At 44.0% G+C, this 21683-nt stretch overlaps 1 protein-coding gene across 4 annotated transcripts in view; it reads right to left on the bottom strand.

The window, feature by feature from the left end:
* Positions 1-21683, bottom strand: part of MTCL2 (microtubule crosslinking factor 2) — a 169975-nt gene that overhangs the window by 10973 nt on the left and 137319 nt on the right. For 3 of the 4 annotated variants that reach the window (XM_077458975.1, XM_077458978.1, XM_077458974.1), the window contains 4 exons: positions 13698-13931; positions 6590-6646; positions 2909-2979; positions 480-1869 (listed from right to left, as the gene is read on the bottom strand). In XM_077458975.1, coding sequence (XP_077315101.1) covers positions 480-1869; positions 2909-2979; positions 6590-6646; positions 13698-13931 — 1752 coding nt within the window. Of the gene's footprint in view, positions 1-170; positions 261-479; positions 1870-2908; positions 2980-6589; positions 6647-13697; positions 13932-21683 lie in introns of all 4 variants that reach the window. The other variant, XM_077458977.1, reaches the window with a different exon arrangement.

The following is a 21683-nucleotide window of genomic DNA, read 5'->3' as shown; positions in this document are numbered from 1 at the left end:
AAATATAATGAATGCAGGGTCTTTGGTTTAGTAACACTAAGTTCTCCATTACCCTTCATTTTACCAAATGGGACAAATACAGCAGATAAAACACATTTTCTAGTAATGTGAGGAAGGGTTAGAACCTCATCATTTTATTGCTTTGTCCCCATACATAGATTTTTCCTCACCTTCCTATCAAGGTGGCAGACATGAGAGGAATAAAAGATAAATCCTCTCTATAGGGCAACACCAGGCAGAAGTTCCATCCTTTCCTCACACTAAAAAAAAAAAGAAACAAAAAGTCTAAAGTTAAAATAAATTAAAAGTTGTATTAAGGAACACAGTGACTGCCAACATTGACCTGTACTTTATTCTCTGGCTACTTTTTCTGGGCCAATTACCTTACTTTCAAGGTCCTGGCAGCATGAATTGCGGCATACAGTGTGGAAAAAGGGTAGCATAACATGCAGTTATTTTAAGCAACTATTCAAACTTACTTCAGTTGCTGAGGTGGAAGCGATGTCCGAGTCCTTGGAGCCTCCATCTTTATTCCCGAGGCTGGTTCTTTTGCTCAGCAGTTTAGAAACGTTGTGAGATGGATGGCACATGGCAGATGAACAATGATCATGGTTGTCAGGCCTTTTAGTACCGTCCTCCAGCTCTTTCTTTTCGGTGCCTGTACTAGAAGCCTGAGCTGAACGGCCACACACATTCCTGAAGAATTCCTGAACGATTCCATATTTTGAAGCCTCTGCTTTATTTCTGCCCTCGGCCAAACCCGGTTTACACAGGGACTCTGTGCTTCCAGCATGATCCACTACATTGAACAGGCTAGATGAACCATCATAGTGGTTGGTTAGGACAGGGCTGTCTCGAGTGGTTGTAGACCTGGCCCAGGCAGAGCCATTTGGTTTGTTTTGATGAAGGTTCCACAGGCTTCGATCTTTAGAATTGTCTAGTTTTGACAATGACCTTCTTTGGAGCTTGGGAGAGCCATACTTGGGAGAACAACAGGGCCGCTCGATCCGAGAGTGGACCTTATCCAATGATGTTGATATATGCTTGGTTTTTGCAGAGAGTAAAGAAGAGCTTCTTGGTGACCAGCTTTTTGCATGCAGGCTTGTCCTGGGCAGATCAGTTTGAAGACCAATGCTAACCATTTGGACCGTTTGGACACCTATGCTGGAAAGGGTCTGACTGGATGTGCATTTTGTCTTTCTTTCCAGGGAGCTAGAGCGGATGGCTTGCCTAACGCAGTTGGTGATCTCTTTCATGTCATCACTCATGTTCCCTGAGATCTCTAAATCACCCAATGGAGATGGGAAGGCAGAAACAGAAGAAGGGTCCTTAGTGCTGTCTTTGTCCAGTAGATCCCTCTGCTTTTTGGAGAAGTTGCACAACCACTGGCTGTAAGAACTTCCAGAAATGCATTCTGAATTTTCTGTTTCATTAGGCTTTGCCATGGTGAAAAGGAATCCTGGTTCTACCATAATCCTTTCTTTTTTATTGTGGACCAAAGGAGCATCTAGCTTGCGCACTATGGGTGGACTATAATAAATCCTAATTCCTGTTCTGTCTGGGGCAGTGTAGCTTCTCTGTATTTGCTTGTGACCTGGCTCTCCACTGTTCCTAGTCTTATGCGAGGTGTAATCCCAAGAAGAGAGTTCCAGCTTGTCGTTAGCCAAGTGCTCAGACACGGACTTGTCGTACATGTAAGGGCAGCCTTTTTGGCCAATGTCTGGATCTATGGAACCATTGGCCAGGTGTTGGGAGTCCATGACTCCATTCATTCCGTTGCTCTTCTCATTAGAGGGCAATTTTCCAGGCAGATAAGGAGAACTGTCCAGCAAACTCTCAAACTCTGAGATGGATGAAACAGACTTTGTTCTGAATGAAACAATAAAAAAAGTGATTTAAAACAAAATAGAATAATTTACATTTACAGATTTATACAGTAAAGCAATGCAAAGAGAGACAAAGTGGTATTCAGCTGCAACCTGATCTCAATGTAAACCTGCAAGATCACTGAAGAATTCTGGGGGGTTGCAATGATTTGCTAATTAAACCTATGAAGGTTACTAGTTTCTGGTGATTGATAGAGAAAATATTATAATATATAAAGATTTTAATATTATCCAAACCCATTTGACACTCTTTTTGTCCTGTCACCGGGACAGAAAGGGACAACTCGAAATTCTGGAGTTGTCACCAGAACATGAAGGGAGGGGAAAACGTCTATCAGTGACACCTATTCCAATAGCTTAATGGGGGATGTTCAACCTTTCGAAAAGATTTCTTCTCACAACCTGCTGTGTCTACAGGACACAGATGGCCAAATAAACCTCCAACAGGAATTTAAAGCTTCACTTTACAGTATGCTGTAGGAACCCCTCATTGTGTTAAAAAAACAAAAAAAAACAAAACACAGAGGACAAGGGGGCACTCTTTACGTCTAGAGGAAAAAAGATTTTATCTCCAAATACGGAAAGGTTTCTTCACAGTAAGAGCTGTGAAAATGTGGAATAGACTCCCTGCAGAGGTGGTTCTGGCCAGCTCAATAAATTGCCTTAAAAAAGGCCTTTCTAAATGTACATAATATAACTGGGTACTGACATTTACAGGTAAAGTTGATCCAGGGAAAATCCGATTGGCTCTCGGGGGATCAAGAAGGATATTTTCCCCTGCTTTAGCCAATGTGAATCATGCTTTGCTGGGGTTTTTCGCCTTCCTCTGGATCAATTGCGGGTGAAGGATTGTGTATAAGGGATTGTATTTATTTTTTTGGTTCAACTAGATGCATTTTTTCAACCTGACTATGTAACCATTGCACAGAGCAGGTAAGTATAATGTGTTATTTTTTTTTTTTTTCTTTAAATATTGAGTACTTGAAAATTACTTAGAATATAGGCAAGAAATGAAACCTCACCTTTTTAAAACGGTCCCATTAGCGTCCATGTCACAGTCAATATCTTTATCCTGCATCTTGTCATTGAGCGCCTAAGAAAAAATCCATTTATAAATATTTATAACACAGAGCTTAGCAGATCAAAGAAACATGCCTAGATAATAAGAGGGATAGATATGGCTTTGTGTTGCCTTGTAATGTGGGCTGAGCAGGAATACAGAACACAGCATTACAAAACCTTTACTGGATCACCCCACAGATGGTGATATAGGTTTATTATGTCGACTAGGGTGGCAGCTGAATGTTGTATAGAGTTACTGTAAGGAACATGTGTGTCAACTAGATCCTTTCCACATTCCTCTGCTAGTCCATGACCGCTCACCACAAGATATGAAAGGTTTCAAAGTCAGACACTTCTCATCAGAAGCAAGTCACAAAGAATTACAATGGGATTCAAATGTTAATCCAAATATCGTTTTCTAGTTTAGGCCTGAAACTGGCTGGCTGCTTTGATGCTATACAGACAGCTCAGTTTAAAGGGTTGGTCCACCCAAATCTGATATTTCAGTTTCTGATTAATGCCGTTAACCTACCTGACAAATGTCTATGCATCAGGCACTTTGTACGAGGGGGTGCTGATAAGTATTGAGCTTTATCCAGAAAAAAAAAAAATGAGTGAGGAAGCTGTAAATTGCAGGGTGTGCTGGCCAATTTGTCTATATTCAATGGTGCAAAATCAACTAGCTATTATGTTAACCACTTGCAGACCACTGCACACCAATATACGTCCTAACTTTGAAGAGGAATATCGTTTTAATGGCAGCAGCTAGCTGTCATAACCCCGGTATCCTCTTCTTTGGCCGGCGGTCTGCTTTCCGATGATAGTGGTCTCTGCGGCGGATTCGCTGCAAGATCACTTTTATCAGCGGTGGGAGTGGGGGCCCCCTCCATCTACTGTAGCCATCAGCAGCAGTGGGGGTGATCAGATCTTCTCCCTTGCTGGGTATGGAGATGAGTGAGGGGAAGATGGCCCCCACCCGTCTCCCTATCATTGCAGGGCAGAAGCGACATCAAAACTCTTAAAGGGACTTTTTTTTTTTTTTTTATTGCATTTTAGTGTAAATATGAGATCTGAGGTATTTTTAACCCCAGATCTCATATTTAGGGAGGTACTGTCATGCTTTTTTTTTCTATTACAAGGGATGTTTACATTCCTTGTAATAGGAATAAAAGTGACACTTTTTAAAAAAAAAATTGAAACAGTGTAAAAAAAAAAAATGTAAAATGAAGAAAAAAAACAAAACAAAACATTTTTTTAAACACGCCCCATTCCACTGAGCTCCCGGGCAGAAGTGCCCGCATATCAAAAACAGCGGTCAAACCACACGTGAGGTATCGCCGCGATCGGTAGTGCGAGAGCAATAATTCTAGCCCTAGACCTCCTGTCACTCGAATCATGTAACCTGTAGAATTTTTTAAACGTCGCCTGTGGAGATTTTTAAGTGTAAAATTTTGTCATCATTCCACAAGCGGGCGCAATTTTGAAGCATGACATGTTGGGTATTAATTTACTCGGTGTAACATTATCTTTCACAATATAAAAAAATAATTGGGCTAACTTTACTGTTGTCTTATTTTTTTTAATTAAAAAAAAAAAAGTGTCTTTTAAAAAAAATAAAGTGCACTTGTAAGACCGCTGCGCAAAGACGGTGTGACAGAAAGAATTAAAAAAAAAAAAATGTATAATGTTTGGAGGTTCCAAGTAATTTTCTAAAAAAAAAAAAAAAAAGGGGTTTTTAGTTTGTAAATAACAAATCTCAAAGAGAGGCTCTGTCCTTAAGTGGTTTTTTAGGTCCAAAGTAAACAATGGCAGTACCTCCAGAAAAATTCAGTGTGGAAGAGCATAGGACCATAATCAAGTTCCTGTTTCTCCAGGGGAAAGGTGTGAAGCAGATCCCATGATGAAATGCCACAAACGTGGGTGACAGTGGCCCCTTCATATGCAACATTGGGTCATCAATTTTAAAACTGGCTATTTCTGTGTTGAAAGTGAGGATCGGAGTGGAAGGCCTGTTTCTGACTCTGTGCCTGCAAAAGTCAAAAGGTTTTGGGATCCACTTTGCTGCAAGCCTTCTAATTTCCAAGTCGTTGTGGATAAATGGCCCCAACTCTCTCACGTGATATTCCCAGATATGTAGCAATACTTTTGGCTGATATTTGGTGGTCCTCCATGATCATGTAGAATTCACCTCCGAAACGTCTCTAAAATTTCGCCCCTTTTTAATAAATGAAACCACCAAGCTCCTCATCCACTCCCTTGTCATCTCTCGCCTGGACTATTGCAATGCCCTTCTTATTGGCCTGCCTCTCCATAGGCTATCCCCTCTTCAGTCTATCATGCAAGCTGCTGCCAGACTTATACACCAACCACTCAGCGTCTGCCAACCCTCTCCTCCAATCCCTACACTGGCTCCCACTCACCCAGCGAATTAAATTTAAAATACTAACTACAACATACAAAGCCATTCACAACTCTGCCCCGAGCTACGTCACCAATCTGGTCTCCAAATATCACCCAAATAGTCTTCTCCTGACCTACTCTCAAGCTCTCTCGTCTCCTCCTCCTCCCATGCTCATCTCCAGGATTTCTCCAGAGCCTCTCCCACCCCCTGGAACTCACTACCTCTACCTGTCTGGCTATTCCCTACTCTTGCTCCCCTCAGGCGATCCCTGAAATCTCTTCAGGAAAGCCTATCATATCACGTCTCTAATCTTTTACCACATCCATCAGCTCATTCCTCACAGTTACAACCTTTTGTACCACCTGCCCCACCCTATTAGATTGTAAGCTCTTCTGAGCAGGGCCCTTTTAATACTCTTGTATTGTATTATAACTGTATTGTCTCCCTTTTATATTGTAAAGCACTGTGTAAACTGTTGGCGCTATATAAATACTGTATAACAATAAATCATGTTATGGATGGCTTTCACATTTGCAGGCACAGAGACAGAAACAGGCCTTCCACTGGGTTTTTCACTTTGAACACCGAAATGGCCAGTTTTAAAATTGGCAAACCAACGTTAAACTGTTGCATATGAAGGGCCACTGTCACCCAAAGTTTGTGACATTTCTTCTTCGCACCTTTCCCTTGGAGAAACAGGAATTTTATTATGGTCCTATGCTCTTCCAGATTTAATTTTTCTGGAGGTGCTGCCATGTTCACTGTGGACCAGAGAAAGAAAGAAAGGTTAAAAAAAAAAAAAAAAAAAAAAAAAAAAAAATCACAGGTAGTTGGTTTTTGTACCATTGAATATAGACAAATTGGCCGGTACACCCTGCAATTTACACCTTCCTTGCTCAATGTGTTCTGGGTAAGGCTCAGTACTCATCAGCGCCCCCTCGTACATCTGCTGTGCCTATTAGGTATTCTCACTCTTCCTGCTGGATTTTTTATTGATTTTACATTATAAAGAAGGTATCAGGAGGAGCGGGAACATCTGCTCCTATGCGGCGTTGATAAACGTACCATCAACACAGCACAAAATCCTTCTCCTATGCTCAGAGTAGTGTGAGGCACAACAATGCGCTGTAGGGAATTACAACTCATAAGGCAAGTGAGTGAGCCCCTCTGAAATGCATTGGGAGTCTGTATCATTGGTGATCAGTGAAAACGGGAGGTTCAGGTTTTTGAAAGTCCATACCTCCTTCCAGCAGCTGCTCTTTCGCTCTGGGTCTCTAACCCATGACTCTGCTCCTTCCTGCAAAGAATCCAAAATAAAATTCATATAGCTTTTCTAGAGAAAGCAGGGTTCTTTCGTCCTTAGCAAATATGTTTTCTATTGCCATAGAAGATGCAAGAAACCATGAACCTATTAATAGTTGAGAGAAGTATGGAGTCCCGTCCCCCCCCCCCCCCGAATCATACTTACCTAGCGCGATGCAGCATCGGGTCCAATGCTGCATCTATCCCCCACCCTGCTGAGTGATCAAACACCGTCGATCGCTCAGTTCTCAGGGCTCCCTGAGCAGAGAGCTGCTGTCTTCTCTGTCCCCCCTAACTTAAGCGCTGAGCTGTGGAGGGGGAGGAGCGGCCGGCTTATGTTCTCAGTGGCTCGCTGAGAGGCTGAGCCAAGTGCTGGTCCAGAAATGTGGCCAGATCCCAACTTCATTGTCGTGATCTCGCTGAAGCCTGGATCAGCTCTGTGACTTCAGACTGCCGTCTGCTGAAAACAAGATGAACTCCACTTTTGTGATCCACAGGAGAACTACAGCCAAACGACCTTTGCCTGTACTTCTCCTTTAAAAGGCATATTCTGCGCAGATCAGATCCCAAACTTAAAGAGGTTGTAAAGCTTCCTGTTTTTTCACCTTAATGCATCCTATGCATTAAAGTGAAAAAACACCTTGCACTCTGCGGTCCCCCCGAGCCCCCGTTTTACTTACCTGAGCCCCGAATCTCCATGGGTGCGATCCTGCGTTGCTTTCCCCCAGCTCTTGTGGGCTCTTCCTTGGATGATTGATAGCAGAGCAGCCACTGGCTCCCGCTGCTGTTAATCAAATCAATGATGCAGCGCTGAGTATCACACAGGAGCATGCATCCAAGCTAACCCCCTTGGGAGAACGCTTCCCAGAGGGGGGTTAGCTCTTGTGGGAAGGAGCTGAGACAGCTGCCGAGGGACCCAAGACGAGGATCGGGTCCACTCTGTGCAAAATGAACTCCACAGTGGAGGCAAGTATGACATGTTTGTCATTTAAAAAAATAAAAATGAAACCTTTACAACCCCATTAAATTTAATTTACTCTCCCTGGCGCCTACACACAAATATAAAAAACACTGCATTCAGATCCGTAAATTAAATAATTTTTTTCTGGATCTGAACACAGCCGTACTGTATGCTATGGGCCCAGCTACACAGCGGTGTTTACATCAATAAAATTGTACTGTGCCAAGATAGATAAAATCTGCATCTGTGACCAGTAGTTTGTACATATACAAATCGAAACACATACATTTAAAGGCTCACCTGTCACTCTGCTTCCCTACAAAAAAAAACTGACCACACTAAGCAGGAGAGCACACTGTGGTCAGTTCTCTAGCTATGCTGGGAACACAGCCTGCTCTCCTCCAATTATCAGACCTGTCTTGACACGGCCCCTCTGCACAGCCTTTCACTGAAAAGTTCAGTGTGCTACTGCTTCTACTCTAAGTCTGCTGTAAGCCAAAAAAGTGATGTCATGACATTGCTTCTGGGTTACTAGATCCGAGACCCAATCAAAGCCGATTCTGACATTGTTCAGGTCTCTGGCGGATGTGTATTTTTAGGCCTCCCGGTGGGACAGAAAAAGCCAGGGTGAGCCAAGCGGCTTTTTAACTGTGTCAGTTACTGTTACAAGAAATATATACAAGTATTATGGTGCTCATAAAAACACCCACCCGCCTATCACTATTTTTCAAGAAGTGAAAAACACTTAATAAACACAATATTTAAAAAACATATTTAAAAGGCATAATGATAATGCTGCAAGTAATAATGCTATAGGTGCAATCAGCACAAGAGGGGGAATGGAAAGGGATGGGGGGATGGGAGTGAAAGGGGCAGAAGTAAGGAGAGGACCCCTTCCTTAACTAGGTCGAAAATCCGACAGGGAAGGGGTTAGTCACTCTTGGGGGGGTAAACTCTCAGGGGGGTAAAAGTACGGTCCAAACACGGCAGCCATCCAGTGGAAACTGAAACAGGTTCCCAATTAGTAAGACCGTGTATGACAGGACGGCTGCACTCCTTTATCAAGCTTGATAAAGGAGCGCAGCCGCCCTGTCATACACGGTCTTGCCAGCTCAGGAAACGCGTTGCATGCCCTGTGACGTCATCTCCCATCGCCCGGAGTTCCTTGTGCGTTCCACGCCTCGGACTAACGCTCACGGCTCTACATCGGCCGGCTCTGCACATCTAATACAGCCCCCAGGAGTGGATACACGCCAACAGGACTCCCCCAGCGCAAGGGATACAGATGAAACATCGAGGGTCTCCCTCTGGTTTGGAATCTTTACATTGCCTGTTAATGTACTACTTAATGTGAGTGTTTTTAACCACTTGTGCATTAAATAAGAATTTTACAGTCTACACTCAGAGGCGCCTCTCTCTCTTATCTTTACTGTTACAAGAAAGCCAATCGGTCAATCTAAAAAATTATATCGCGGTGATGCGTGCAGCAGTACAACCCTTTCAAGCTGAAGGCCACACATTTGCGTTATGTAGACGTAAAGAGGTTTAATATGCTGGGATACAGCACTCTGAACAGCCAGCTTCTTTAGCAATGACCTTTTGTGACTTGCTCTCCTTGTCGAGGGGGTCAATGACTGTCTTCTGGACAACCGTCAAGTCACCAGTCTTCCCCATGATTGTGTAACCTACTAAACCAGACAGACCATTTACCTCAACCTTACAACCTTTAGGCTTCATGTACATTCTGGTGGTAAATAGACATTTAGGAGCAGTTGGGTGTTTTCTTCAGCTACCCTTGAACTCTCCGTTATCTTATCAGTATAGGTACACAGGGTCGTTTCTAGTAGTTTCTAGGCAGTTGAGTTTGGAAAGCAAAAAAAAATAAAAAATGCGTTTAGGAGGCATTTGAAATCCCAAATCATGTAACAACTTGTAAACGTCGTAACTCGTGTTTAGCTGCGTTTTGTTTACAGGCGTTTTTAATGGAGATACATTTTTGACTATGACTTTTTAAACGCTCCTAAAATGCAAACGTGGAAGGTAAACGCGGCAAAACTGAAATTTTTAAACGTCATTTACGATCTGTCAAGTTAAATAGTTCAGGGGAGGTTTTAAAACATCTCACGTACATTAAGCCTAACAGTGGCTTCAAGCTAATTAGCGGATTAGAGTGCCAGACCATGAGTCTACAATATTGGACTTTTTCACAATATTCTATTTTTCTGAGATACAGAATTTTGGATTTTCACTAGAAGTAAGCCATAATAATCAAAATTAAAAGAAAAAAATGCTTGGAATATATATCGCTGTATACAATATGAGTTTCACTTTGAATCGCTGAAATAAAATTAACTTTTTGATGCGATTCTCATTTTTTGCACCTGTATAGAAGGGTTTACAACCGCTTTAAGCAACAGAAATTTAACAGTCGCACTGTTCAAATTGAACTCTCATCAGCTATGTTGTCAGAGTTCTGCATTTTTACACCTATGTTTCTCAGGATGTAGCGCAGGTAGGTGTGCATTGGAAAGTGTAAGATTTTAAAAGAAGTATTATTCTGTATTGTAGCGTGTGAGTGAGCAGATTCCATTACTCCAGATCTGGGGCACTGGGACAGTTGCTATGAAGGTATGGAACGTAACACAACCATCTCCCATCCCCCCTACCTCAAAGGTTCATTTTCTAATTATAGAGCTTTCTGTTAATGAGGTTTAAAATGTTTCAATGAGTCTTACTGCTTCTATTACCCGAGCAGATAAAGGGTGGAAGAGAACGGTATTATTAACTCCACAATCCCGATCGTATATTATTCCCCTTGGCAACCATGAAGAATTTCACATCAAGCAACGCTGGGATTCGGGACCAATTGTGCCGCTGGCGACAGGGATTTAAATACATTTGGCAAATGCAGGTTACTCCAATCTAATCCAGACACAATTAGGTTATTGCTGGGTAGAAAATACCGGCACATGGAAGCACGAGAGCCGCAGGAGGGGTTACTAAGCGCAGATTATCCTTATTGGGGGAGGAAGGGCGGCTGTCAAAGTATGGCGACAGTATCACACTGGCTGATGGCTTCATGATGAAGCACGGATACCTTCTAATACCTATTTTTAATATTGGGGGGGGGGGGGGTTGTGTAACCAACAGCACACAAATATATGTTGGCAGATTACTGCATTTCACTCTTTACATACCTTTTGTATATTGCTACATAAAAAGGTAAATTCACATGCAAGGAGCAATGGGTGAAGTATAGTAACCATGAGTAAAGCCAGCCATACACCGTTCAAATTTCGGGCCGGTTCAGTGCAGGGGGTGGAAGACAAAAGGATAGCATTGAGTACTAACCCTTTAAGGGTATAAAGGGACATGGATGTACAAGGGTAAATGCAAATCGGGGCAAAGCATTGTGACCCAGTGGAGGTACATCTGCACTCGCAGAGACCCAAGCATCTATCCATCACGACCAGATTTTGGAGAGAAAAAAATTCAGACGGTTCCAATTAAGGTAGGTAATCTTATATAGCAGCGGTAGAACAGAGTGCCATTTAGATATTGTGGGTGGCGTAGCCTCTTTCCAATGAAGAAATATCTCCCTCCATGCATAGAAGGTGGCATAACCTAAAAATAACTTGGTATATCGGCCTATATCCTGAGCATCAAAAACATTTTGGAACATAAACTTGGGATCCGACTCAAGGGTTAGGTTAGTAGTCCAATTTAGATCAGCTAGGACCGCTGCGCAATACGAATCAAGAAGTGGACATGCCCAGACCATGTAAAATGGAGGCAAACTGTGCCCCGCACCTAGGGCAAGATATTGGAAACGCGAGGTCCATAGCCATTAATCTTTTTGGGGGGGAAATAGGCCCTATGTAAGAATTTAGTTTGAAGGAAAGGATCTCTGGCTGATATCATATTAGTAACAAAAGAATACAAACAATCCTCCCATTCCTCTTCCATCAAACCGGGAAGGTCTACCTACCATCAATTTACCAAAGGTCCTTTCTAATTTATCAGTAGGGGCTATAGAGAGGCGGAAGTATAAAGAAGACAGGGGCCTGTCTATTATCTTGGTGCAGAGTAATTCTTCCACAAGGTGAGAGAGGGTGAGAACGGTCTATGAAAAGCATGTCGAAGCTAAAATTATCAAAAATAAAAATAAAAAACATCCACTGTGATAAAGCATATGCAGCCTTAAGGTCGGGAAATGCGCGCCGCCTGCCATCTGAGGCACGTTTAAGACTCACTATCTCCCTAGTAGCCCACACTTGAGGATCAAGAACACGTTTCATATGTGGAAGTTTTGGATTACCCCCAAAGGGGAATATGAGGGGATAACGTCCCGGGAGAGCAATAATGGGCTCTAGCCCTATGCCACACCAAGATGGTGGTACGCATCAGGTCCCTAACCCCAGGCTGAGACTTTGCACCTAGGAACACTAGATTGGGATAGAGTAGAGTACGATCCCATAATAGCCGCCTCCAGAGTTACAGCAGGGTTATCTCTAGGCTGGGAGAACCACATCTTATCGTCACCAGGACTGCCACCCAGAAATAAAAACTTGAAAATTAGTTAGCGACGGGCCCCCCCTGTGCGAGAGGCAACTGGAGAGTGGAAATGGCCAAACATGAAGGCCTCCCGTCCCACACAAAGGAGGATATAATGGCATTCAATTTATCAAAAAGGCTGGGGGCAAAAGAGGGGAATTATGAAAATGGTATAGAAACTTAGGTATATAGACCATATTTATAAGATTCACTCTACCCACTGGGGTGAGGAAGAGACCTCCAGGCCACACACTTCTGGGAGAAAGTCCTGAGTAACAGCAAGAGATTTATGTCAAAGAATGAGGACAAAGGGGCACACACTACCACGCCCAGATTTTTTTAATTCAGTGACCCAAGCCAATGGGGTACTAGTTTGGGGAAAGGGACCCGAGATGAGCAAAGGGAACAGGAATTGACCTCGATACCTGAGTAGTACCCAAAGGTACCACTAATTTGGAGGGCCGCAGGCAGAGAGGCGTTCCGTAAAAACAGGAGGGTATCATCTGCATACAAGGAGATCTAGTCTACCACCACCACCACCACCTGGATTCCCGTGACTGAGGAGGCAGGCCTAATGTGTGCTGCCAAAGGCTCCATTGCCAAGGAAACAGGCCCGGGGAGAGTGGACAGCCCTCCCGAGTCAGAGAGTTGTTAGTGTGCACCCTGGCCCTAGGGTTATAATAGAGCAGCCGAACCCACTTAATAAACCGGGGACCAAACCCAAATTTACATAGGACAGCCCAGAGGTAGCACCACTAGACTTAATCAAGAACTTATCCTTTAACTGTCCTGTCCAACATGAATCAGCAGACTGGCTGCAGAGAATTAGATCCTTTGCCAGGTAAAACACTTTCCATATATGTATTTTTTTTAACAGTTACTTTTTATTGAATATATTTTCAAATTTGTACAAAACACGCACAAAAAAAAGGAAAAAAAAAAAAAACAAGATTTACAGTACAGTCCATATATGTAGTTCAAGTATTGAGCTGCTTGCCTGGAGTTCATTTTAATCTTTCACTGTTCTGAATGAATAGAAACTGTTTTTGAGTTGGCGTTCAGTTACTTTGTGAAAGGCGATACCTTTTAAACTGTTGTATACTGTATATTATACACCAAAGCACTCCAACTGATAAACGACGAGGCATTATTCCTCCCCAATTACACAAACAATGGGGCACTATCCCTCCCACTTCCACCAACAATGGGACAATAGTCCTCCCAACTGATACCAATGATGGTGCACTATTCCTCCCACTAATATCAATGCTTGTACACTATTCCTTCTCCTGCTGACCATAGGGGTGCTATGTATTTTTTTTTTTCAACTCCTCCTGTCCAGTCTGGCCCCCCTAAAGTCTGAAGGAGGAAGTAAACTAGCCCTTTGTTTAGAAAGTTTGGAGACCCCTGGTGTAGGCTATACACGCATCAGCAGTTTGTAGCATTAAACAATCAGACAGAGGGCCACTTCCTGCTACTTGTATAGTCCCACAGAGTTTGAGGCCCCAATGTCGCCTCAGTATTGTCTCACCTGCTGCAGGTCTTTTACTTGCTCCTCTATCTTCTTGCGCTCCTCCTGGAAGCGAGCCAGCAGCTCCTCCTTTTCCTGCCCCCAGTTCTTCTCGCTGACCTGCAGCTGCTTGGTGAGCTCCATGACCGCGCTGTACGACTCTGCCAGAAGATGTTGGTGCTCTTCTCGCTCCCGTTTCAAAGCAGCTTTAATATCCGGAGAGTTTCTGTCTGCACCATGTTTACTAGACTCCAGCTGTAACACAGGACAATCGGTTACCACAGTGGAAATCTATTGGTAAAGCATCCCCCCAAAACATCAGGACCTGTCCTAGAAAAATACATAATCAACTGATCCTAGACCTTCAAAGTGGCCCAAGAGGACATGACCTCAACATAACAAAAAGACCCTGGAATTTAACACCGAGTCACAGTGAATAAAATGTATCTATGTTTAAAATTTAAATCCTATATTCAATTCCACATTGTATTTCAAGTATTTTAAGCCTGCTCCTATTACTCTGAATGGTCTTGAAGTCTTTCAACTTTGTAAAGATCACCACACATTCACTTCTTTGACATGTATGCACTATTATCTGCAAGTAGGTGCTGCTGTGTCACACATTTCACAGAGCCTGTCTTCTGAACAGAGGTGATGAGGGGAGGAGTTTTTAGGAGGTGGAGTCAGTACAGGAATCACTGCTTGCAGGCAACAAGGTACCTTGGGATATGTAGTCCCTAGAAATCAAAAGTAAAGAACAGAGAAGAAGCTACAAAAGCATTCCGGGAATTCAGAAAGTTGATAAAGGAGATGGTCAGCAGACATGCAGAACTCACAACATGAAAGGAGACTTTTTAAGCAAGCCTATACTGAATTGTCAAATGACACTGTTTGTATTGTTTTTACAATGCTGAAAAAAAATTATTATTTGCTGTGATCTGAGACAATAAACTCCTTTTCCTGTGCAAACCATCCCACAATTATGTAGGTCTGATTCACCCTCAAAACCAAGAAACCAAAACTCCCATGTGTCCATCATTTGGAACCAAATTCCTCCTCTATTGTCCCACCTTTGTATTTGATCCAATGGTTCAGCAGTTATAATAAATGTACTGTTCAACTAACATGATTATAGTGTGGGGTTGTTTTTCAGGGGATGGGTTTGGCCCCTTAGTTCCAGTGAAGGGAATTCTTAAGGTGTCAGCACACTAATGACGCATACACACGATCTAATTGTCTGCCGGACAATTCAATCGTGTGTGGGCACCAGCGGACTTTTTCATCGTAAAGTCCGGCGGACTTATGAAGTAGTTTTGACTCAAAATTTGTCCGCCGGACTTGGCTTTCAGCGGACAATCCGTTCGTCAGTGTGCTAGTCCGGCGGACTAAGAATGACGAATGCTCTGAAGCAAGTACGAGAAGGAAGCTATTGGCTATTGAACTTCCTTCCTATTGAACTTCCTTTTTCTAGTCCCGTCATACGTGCTGTACGTCATCGTGTTAGAAATCGCCGGACTTTAGGAGCGTCTGTGTGTGGCCAAGTCCGTTCGTTATAAAGTCCGGCGGATTGTTTGCCGGACCAATTCCGCCAGACAATTCGATCGTATGTGTGCATAAGACATTTTGGACAATTTCATGCTCCCAACTTTGTGGGAACAGTTTGGGGATGGCCCCTTCCTGTTCCAACATGACTGCACACCAGTGCACAAAGCAAGGTCCATAAAGACATGGATGAGCGAGTTTGGTGTGAAGGAACTTGACTGGCCTGCACAGAGTCCCGACCTCAACCTGATAGAACACCTTTGGGATGAATTAGAGTGGAGACTGAGCCAGGCCTTCTTGTCAAACATCAGTGCCTGACCTCAGAAATTAGCTTCTGGAAGAATGGTCAAATCTTCCCATAGACACACTCCTAAACCTTGTGGACAGCCTTCCCAGAAGAGTTGAAGGTTTTATAGCTGCAACGAGTGGGCCAACTCAATATTTAACCCTACGGACTAAGACTGGGATGCCATTAAAGTTCATATGCTTGTAAAGGCAGGCGTCCCAATTCTTTTGGTAATATAGTGTAGGTGCTGCTGAAAACTGATATGAATATGGTGCGATTGTTAAAGCAATTGTAAACTCTGTTACACCACCTGTACCTACAGGTAAGCTCATAATTGGCTTACCTGTAAGTACTGTGAATATCTTCTAAACTTGCACGGTTTAGGAGATATTCAGAGTGCAAGCAGCCAATGACATCAGTGCACGCACTCTGAAGGTCTGGCTTACAGTGCCGGACCTTCAGATCCTGTGGCGGAAACTACGGATTTTGCGGGAGTGACATCATCACAGCTCTGGGCACTAACAGCGCTGGAGCCTGCAAACCCGGAAGAAACACCGGGGAAAGAGGTCAACCGCTTCAGCGGTGAGCGGCCGCCACTGGAAGGGCTTTGTTTTAAGGTATTTCATAATGTGCTAGTATGTAATGCACACTAGCACATTATGCCATTTGCCTTTCTTTTTATTTTATTTTTTTTATTCTTCAGCGGTTTACAACCGCTTAAATAGTGGGACAGATAAAACGTATACAAATTTAGTAAACAGACAATGTCAAATAATTTTTTTTGGCCGCATGTGTTCGCAAAGTGGAAATGCATTTTTTTTTACAAAAAATGGCAAGAAAAAAAAAAAAAAAATCAAAATTTTTAAGTTTTTTTGTGTTGAGCCAGAACAAAAGAATAGGCGTGGTGAAAGAAAAGCATTTGCGGGATTAACCAATCATTTCCTAATTCTTCATGGTCTGTGCAATTTGGGGATTGGCAGGGGAATGCTCTCTACCTAAATACTAAAAAGGTTTCCCTCTTTTGTTGGGAGTTATAAGAAGCATGTGCTCTGGTACTGCAATTATTTTGCTGCACCCTGATACACATCTTATCACCGCTTATGTTTGAACACCTGCCTGACCCTAAACCAAGTGCCTGTAATATAGCACTAGGACAGCTGCATGTAAAGAGAATGTGGTCATGTTGTGTCAGTTACTGCTGAATTGTCCTCTCTCTCCCCTTCCCAAGGCCGGGGCCATTACTCCCTCCTTCCTGCCCGATTAGACATGTCAGATGGTGTGCAGGTGATGACACCAATTTATGCACGCCCTAAAATCCCAAAATCTGGCTAATGGGAGGAGGAGAGGGCTATATTTTGAAATGTGGGGATGACACGCACCCCCTACTCATGACACCAGATAACTTACATAGTCAGGTTGAAAAAAAGGACACAAGTCCATCTTATTCAACAAAAAATAAATAAATACAATCCCATATACACAATCCTTCACCCACAGTTGATCCAGAGGAAGGCGGAAAACCCCAGCAGAGCACGATCCAATCTGTACAGCAGGGGAAAAAATTCCTTCCTGACCCCCCCCCCCGAGAGGCAAAATGATTTTCCCTGGATAAACTTTACCTATAAATGTCGGTACATGGTTATGTTATGTACATTTAGGAAACTGCATTTTTTAACCAATTTAACCCCCTTCCTGACCAGAGCACTTTTTGCGATTCGGCACTGGGTTGATTTAACTGACAATTGCGCGGTCGTGCGACATTGCACCCAAACAAAATTTATGTCCTTTTTCCCCCCCACAAATAGAGCTTTCTTTTGGTGGGATTTGATTGCCTCTGTAGTTTTTATTTTTTGTGCTATAATCAAAAAAATAGCAACAATTTAAAAAAAATAAAAAAAAAAGCATTATTTTTTACTTTTTGCTATAATAAATACTCCCCAAAAATTTTCCTCAGTTTAGGCCAATATATATTCTACTACATATTTTTAGTAAAAATTAATTGGTTTGCGCAAAAGTTAGTGTAATGGCGGCGATCTGCAAATTTTTTTTGTGACTGCGTCATTATGGCGGACACATCGGACAATTTTGACATTAATACAGCGATCAGTGCGATTAAAAATGCATTAATTACTGTAAAAAAATATCACTAGCAGTGAATGGGGTTAACACTAGGGGACGATCAAGGGGTTAACCGTGTTCCCTGGGAGGCGATTCTAACTGAAGGGGGAGGGACTAACTACAGGAAGCGACAGATCGTGGTTCTTAGCTAATGTTTACACACTCGTGCCTGTTCTGTGTTTCCAGCTCACGATCGCTCGTGGCTGGCGCTCATCGCGACCATCGGCCACGAGCATCGGCATCCCCACTGTACAGAGGGCATGCGCGCCTGCTATCCGGCCTCGAGGCCCACATACAGTTACATGGTTTCACGCAGGGGAGCCAACCTGCCGCAGTAAAACTGCAGCGGCTGGTCCGGAAGCGGTTAAAGCAATCTACCGAGCTGGCCAGAACCACCTCTGGAGGGAGTCCATTCCAAATGTTCACAGCTCTTACTGTGAAGAAACCTTTCCATATTTGGAGATTAAATCTTTTTTTCCCCTAGACATAAAGAGTGCTCCCTTGTCCTTTTGTGATGACCTTACAGTGAATAACACCAACTTCACTATATAGACCACTTATGTATTTGTATATCCCCCCTTAATCTCCTCTTCTCAAGAGTGAATAAATTCAGTTCCTCTAATCTTTCCTCATAGCTGAGTTCCTCCATGCCTCTTATCAGTTTGGTTGCCCTTCTCTGCACTTTCTCCAGTTCCCCCATATCCTTCTGAGAACTGGTGCCCAAAACTGAACTGCATATTCCAGATGAGGTCTTACTACAGGGGATGACAAATTTGCTTTGAATTTAGGAGCCAGTTAAAAAAGTTAGGAGCCAGTTTTTTTTTTAGAGTGGTATGGATTGTCAGCTCCCGGGGTAAGGCCACTCATTTTCACCCCCTATCCCTAACTGACAATGGAGCACCCAGTCAATAACTCCAATGAAACGCTGTTACATCAGGGTTATGGGCTGACCAGAAAGAGTAAGGCTGGCAACAGATGGAACTGGCTGCCACTGGCAGGTGGCACTGGTTGCCACTGGCAGGCACGTGGAACTGCCAGATGGCACTGGCAGGTGACACTGGTTTGAAACTGGCAGGTGACACTGGTTTGAAACTGGCAGGTGACACTGGTTTGAAACTGGCAGGTGAAACTATTGGCACTGGCGGTGGCACTGATTGACAGGGGGCACTGGTTTGGAAGTGGCAGGTGGCCCTGGTTGGTGATGGCAGGTGGCCCTGGTTGGCGGTGGCACTAGTTGTCACTGGCAGGTGGCACTGGTTGGTGTTGGCAGGTGGCACTGGTTGGCGGTGGCACTAGTTGACACTGATTGGCGGCACTGGCAGGTGGCACTGGTTGGCGGTGGCACTGATCAGCGGTGGCAGGTGGTACTGGTAGGTGGCACTGATTGACGGTGACACTCGGCACTGCTAGTGGCAGGTGGCACTGATTGTCACTGGCAGGTGGCACTGGTTGGTGGTTGCAGGTAGTATTGATTGGCGGTGGCACTGGTTGGCACTAGCAGGTGGCACTGGCAGATGGCACTGGTTGGTGCTGGCAGGTGGCACTGGCAAGTTTCACACGGAGCACTCTGTTACTGAAATGTAACAGAGGAGCTGTCAGAATTTAGCTTAATGTCGGAATGGGCGGGACTCAGCAGCTAACAGCAGCCAACGATTGGGCTGCTTAAGAAAAGGGGTGGGGCCACATACACGTAGCGGCCCGCCCAGATCCCATTGGCTGGTGTTTGATAGCTGCCGGGTCCCGCCCACCCCGACATCAGGCTGAAATCTGACAGATCCTCCTCTCTCCCTTGCTTGTCAGTTTCACACACTTAGCACGGCTGAGTGTGGAGGAGGGAGGAGGACGGCAGTCAGTGTTCATGCGCTGCACGTCTGGGGCATCAATAGTGAGTGGGCTGGTGGCAGCTTAGGCGCCAGGTTGCGATTTCTGGTCGCATTGGCGACCTGGGCCTGGGGTTTGTCGAGCCCTGTCTTACTAATGATTTGATTTGAACAGGGGGCAAAATGATATCTCTCTCTCTCTCTCTCTAGTCCATACCTCTCCTAAAACAAGAAAGGTCTTTGCTGGCTTTGGAAACCGCAGCTTGGCATTGAATGCCATTATTGAGCTTATGATCTACCAAAACCCCCAGATCCTTCACTACGGATTCCCCCAGTTGTACTCCCCCTAGCATGTATGATGCGTGCATATTCATCCCCCAAGTGCATAACTTTACATTTATCAACATTAAACCTCATTTGCCACTTAGTTTTCCACTTGGTGAAAGAACTGTCATGCGAATGCTATCTAAGGCACCAACATTTTTTTTACTGCCTCTTCTGCTTGCATTTTTTCCATAATAAGTTTACATCTGCATTAAATACAGTTAAATCTCTATGAGCCATCCAGCGATTCCAGGTCGAGGAGACCATGTCAAACCTTTTTGAAAGTCTGAAGAACGTAATTTTGCATGTGTGCCTGCACTGATCCTTTTGGTTTTATTCGGTTAAAGTTTGATGACCTCTAGTCTGTGTGCGGACTGTCACTCCAGCCATATTTATCAAGCCTCTCCCACTGAATGAATGGCTATCATCTTCCTAACTCTGTCATTGCTTGGAAAGATATCACGTTTCCGGGCCTCTCCTACTTGTGGAATGAATATCAGATTTCCAACCACGTCTATGATGAACATAATGACTGCAGCACAAGTATGTGTCACACAGCACCACAAGAGTGTACAAGTGGTTTAATAAGCCGTTGGATGGAACTGCGTGCCATGGCACATTTGTGAATGGGACATCATACAGGGCGGGTGACAATTTGCCTGTAAATGCAGAATTTGCTACAAGCTACTTAGGTCATTGGAGTCTGCTTGGGTAGATACTGGCAGATATAAACTTGGTCCCATAAGGAAACATGTATTGTTAACAACAATACACTACAACAATACACTACTCCCCTCATCAGTTCATCCCTTACAGTCCCTATCTTTTGTTTCACCAGCCCCTCCCTCTTAGATTGTAAGCTTGCAGGAGCAGGGCTTCTCCAACCCTCTTGTTTTGAATTGTGGCGTAGTGTCTCCCTACATTGTAAAGCGATGCGCAAACTGTTGGCGCTATAGAAATCATGTATAATAATAATAAACTGAAAAAGCTATGAATACCATGAAAATATTAAAGTGGTTCTAAAGACAATTTTTTTTACATGACTGCATAAAAAATCTTCTGCGAGCAGTTCCCCCTATCACCGCTAAATACTTACCTGAACCCGATCTCGATCCATTGATGTGTACAATAACAGAGGTGCTCTCTCTCTCTCTCCTCATTGGCTCAGACACAGAGGGAGACCCATTGGCTCCTGCGGCTGCCAATCACAGCCAGTAGGGAGGGACGCCTCATGGACATAACAGAGCCGTGTTGTGTCGAATACTGTCCCCCGTCTGATAGCGTCTGCCCTGTACTGCGCAGTACGGAAGACAAGGAGACGACGAAAGTCTCCGAAGATGAACAGCGCCTGCGCCGTGAGTCCAGGCTCCAGCCCCACCATCCAAGTGGACATCGAGTTAGAATAAAAAATTGTCGAGCGAAGCGAGGCCATGCCCAAAGTGTGGCAAGCGATGCAAGCCCGCGAGGGGCCCTGTTACTAAGTGCTACCGTATGTCCACTTGGATGGTGGGGCTTGAACCTGGACTCAGTTTGCAGGTGCCATTCATCTTCGTAGACTGAGTCTCCTTGTCCTCTGTACTGCGCAAGCGCTGCGCCGTACAGGGCAGACAGATTTTGGCAGAACACAGGCTTGGGAGCGAGCACACGCGTGCCCCCCATAGCAAGCGGCTTACTATGGGGGCATTTGGAGGATCTGGGCTGCTCTGTGCAAACCCATTGTACAGAGCATGCAAGTCTAACATTTTTGTTATTTTTTAAAAATAAAGCTTGCCTTAACCCCTTGAAGGCCAAGTCTTTTTCTGACACTTGTTGTTTACAAGTTAAAATCAGTATTTTTTTTTTGCCAGAAAATTACCCCCAAACATTATACAGTAAAACCTTGGTTTGAGAGCGTTTTGCAAGACAAGCAGGGGAACC

The sequence above is a fragment of the Lithobates pipiens genome, unplaced genomic scaffold (assembly GCF_037356315.1).
Source record: "Lithobates pipiens isolate NorthernLeopardFrog02 unplaced genomic scaffold, aLitPip1_a1.2 Scaffold_28, whole genome shotgun sequence".
NCBI classification, from domain to species: domain Eukaryota; kingdom Metazoa; phylum Chordata; class Amphibia; order Anura; family Ranidae; genus Lithobates; species Lithobates pipiens.
This window is presented reverse-complemented; position numbering and strand designations above follow the sequence as displayed.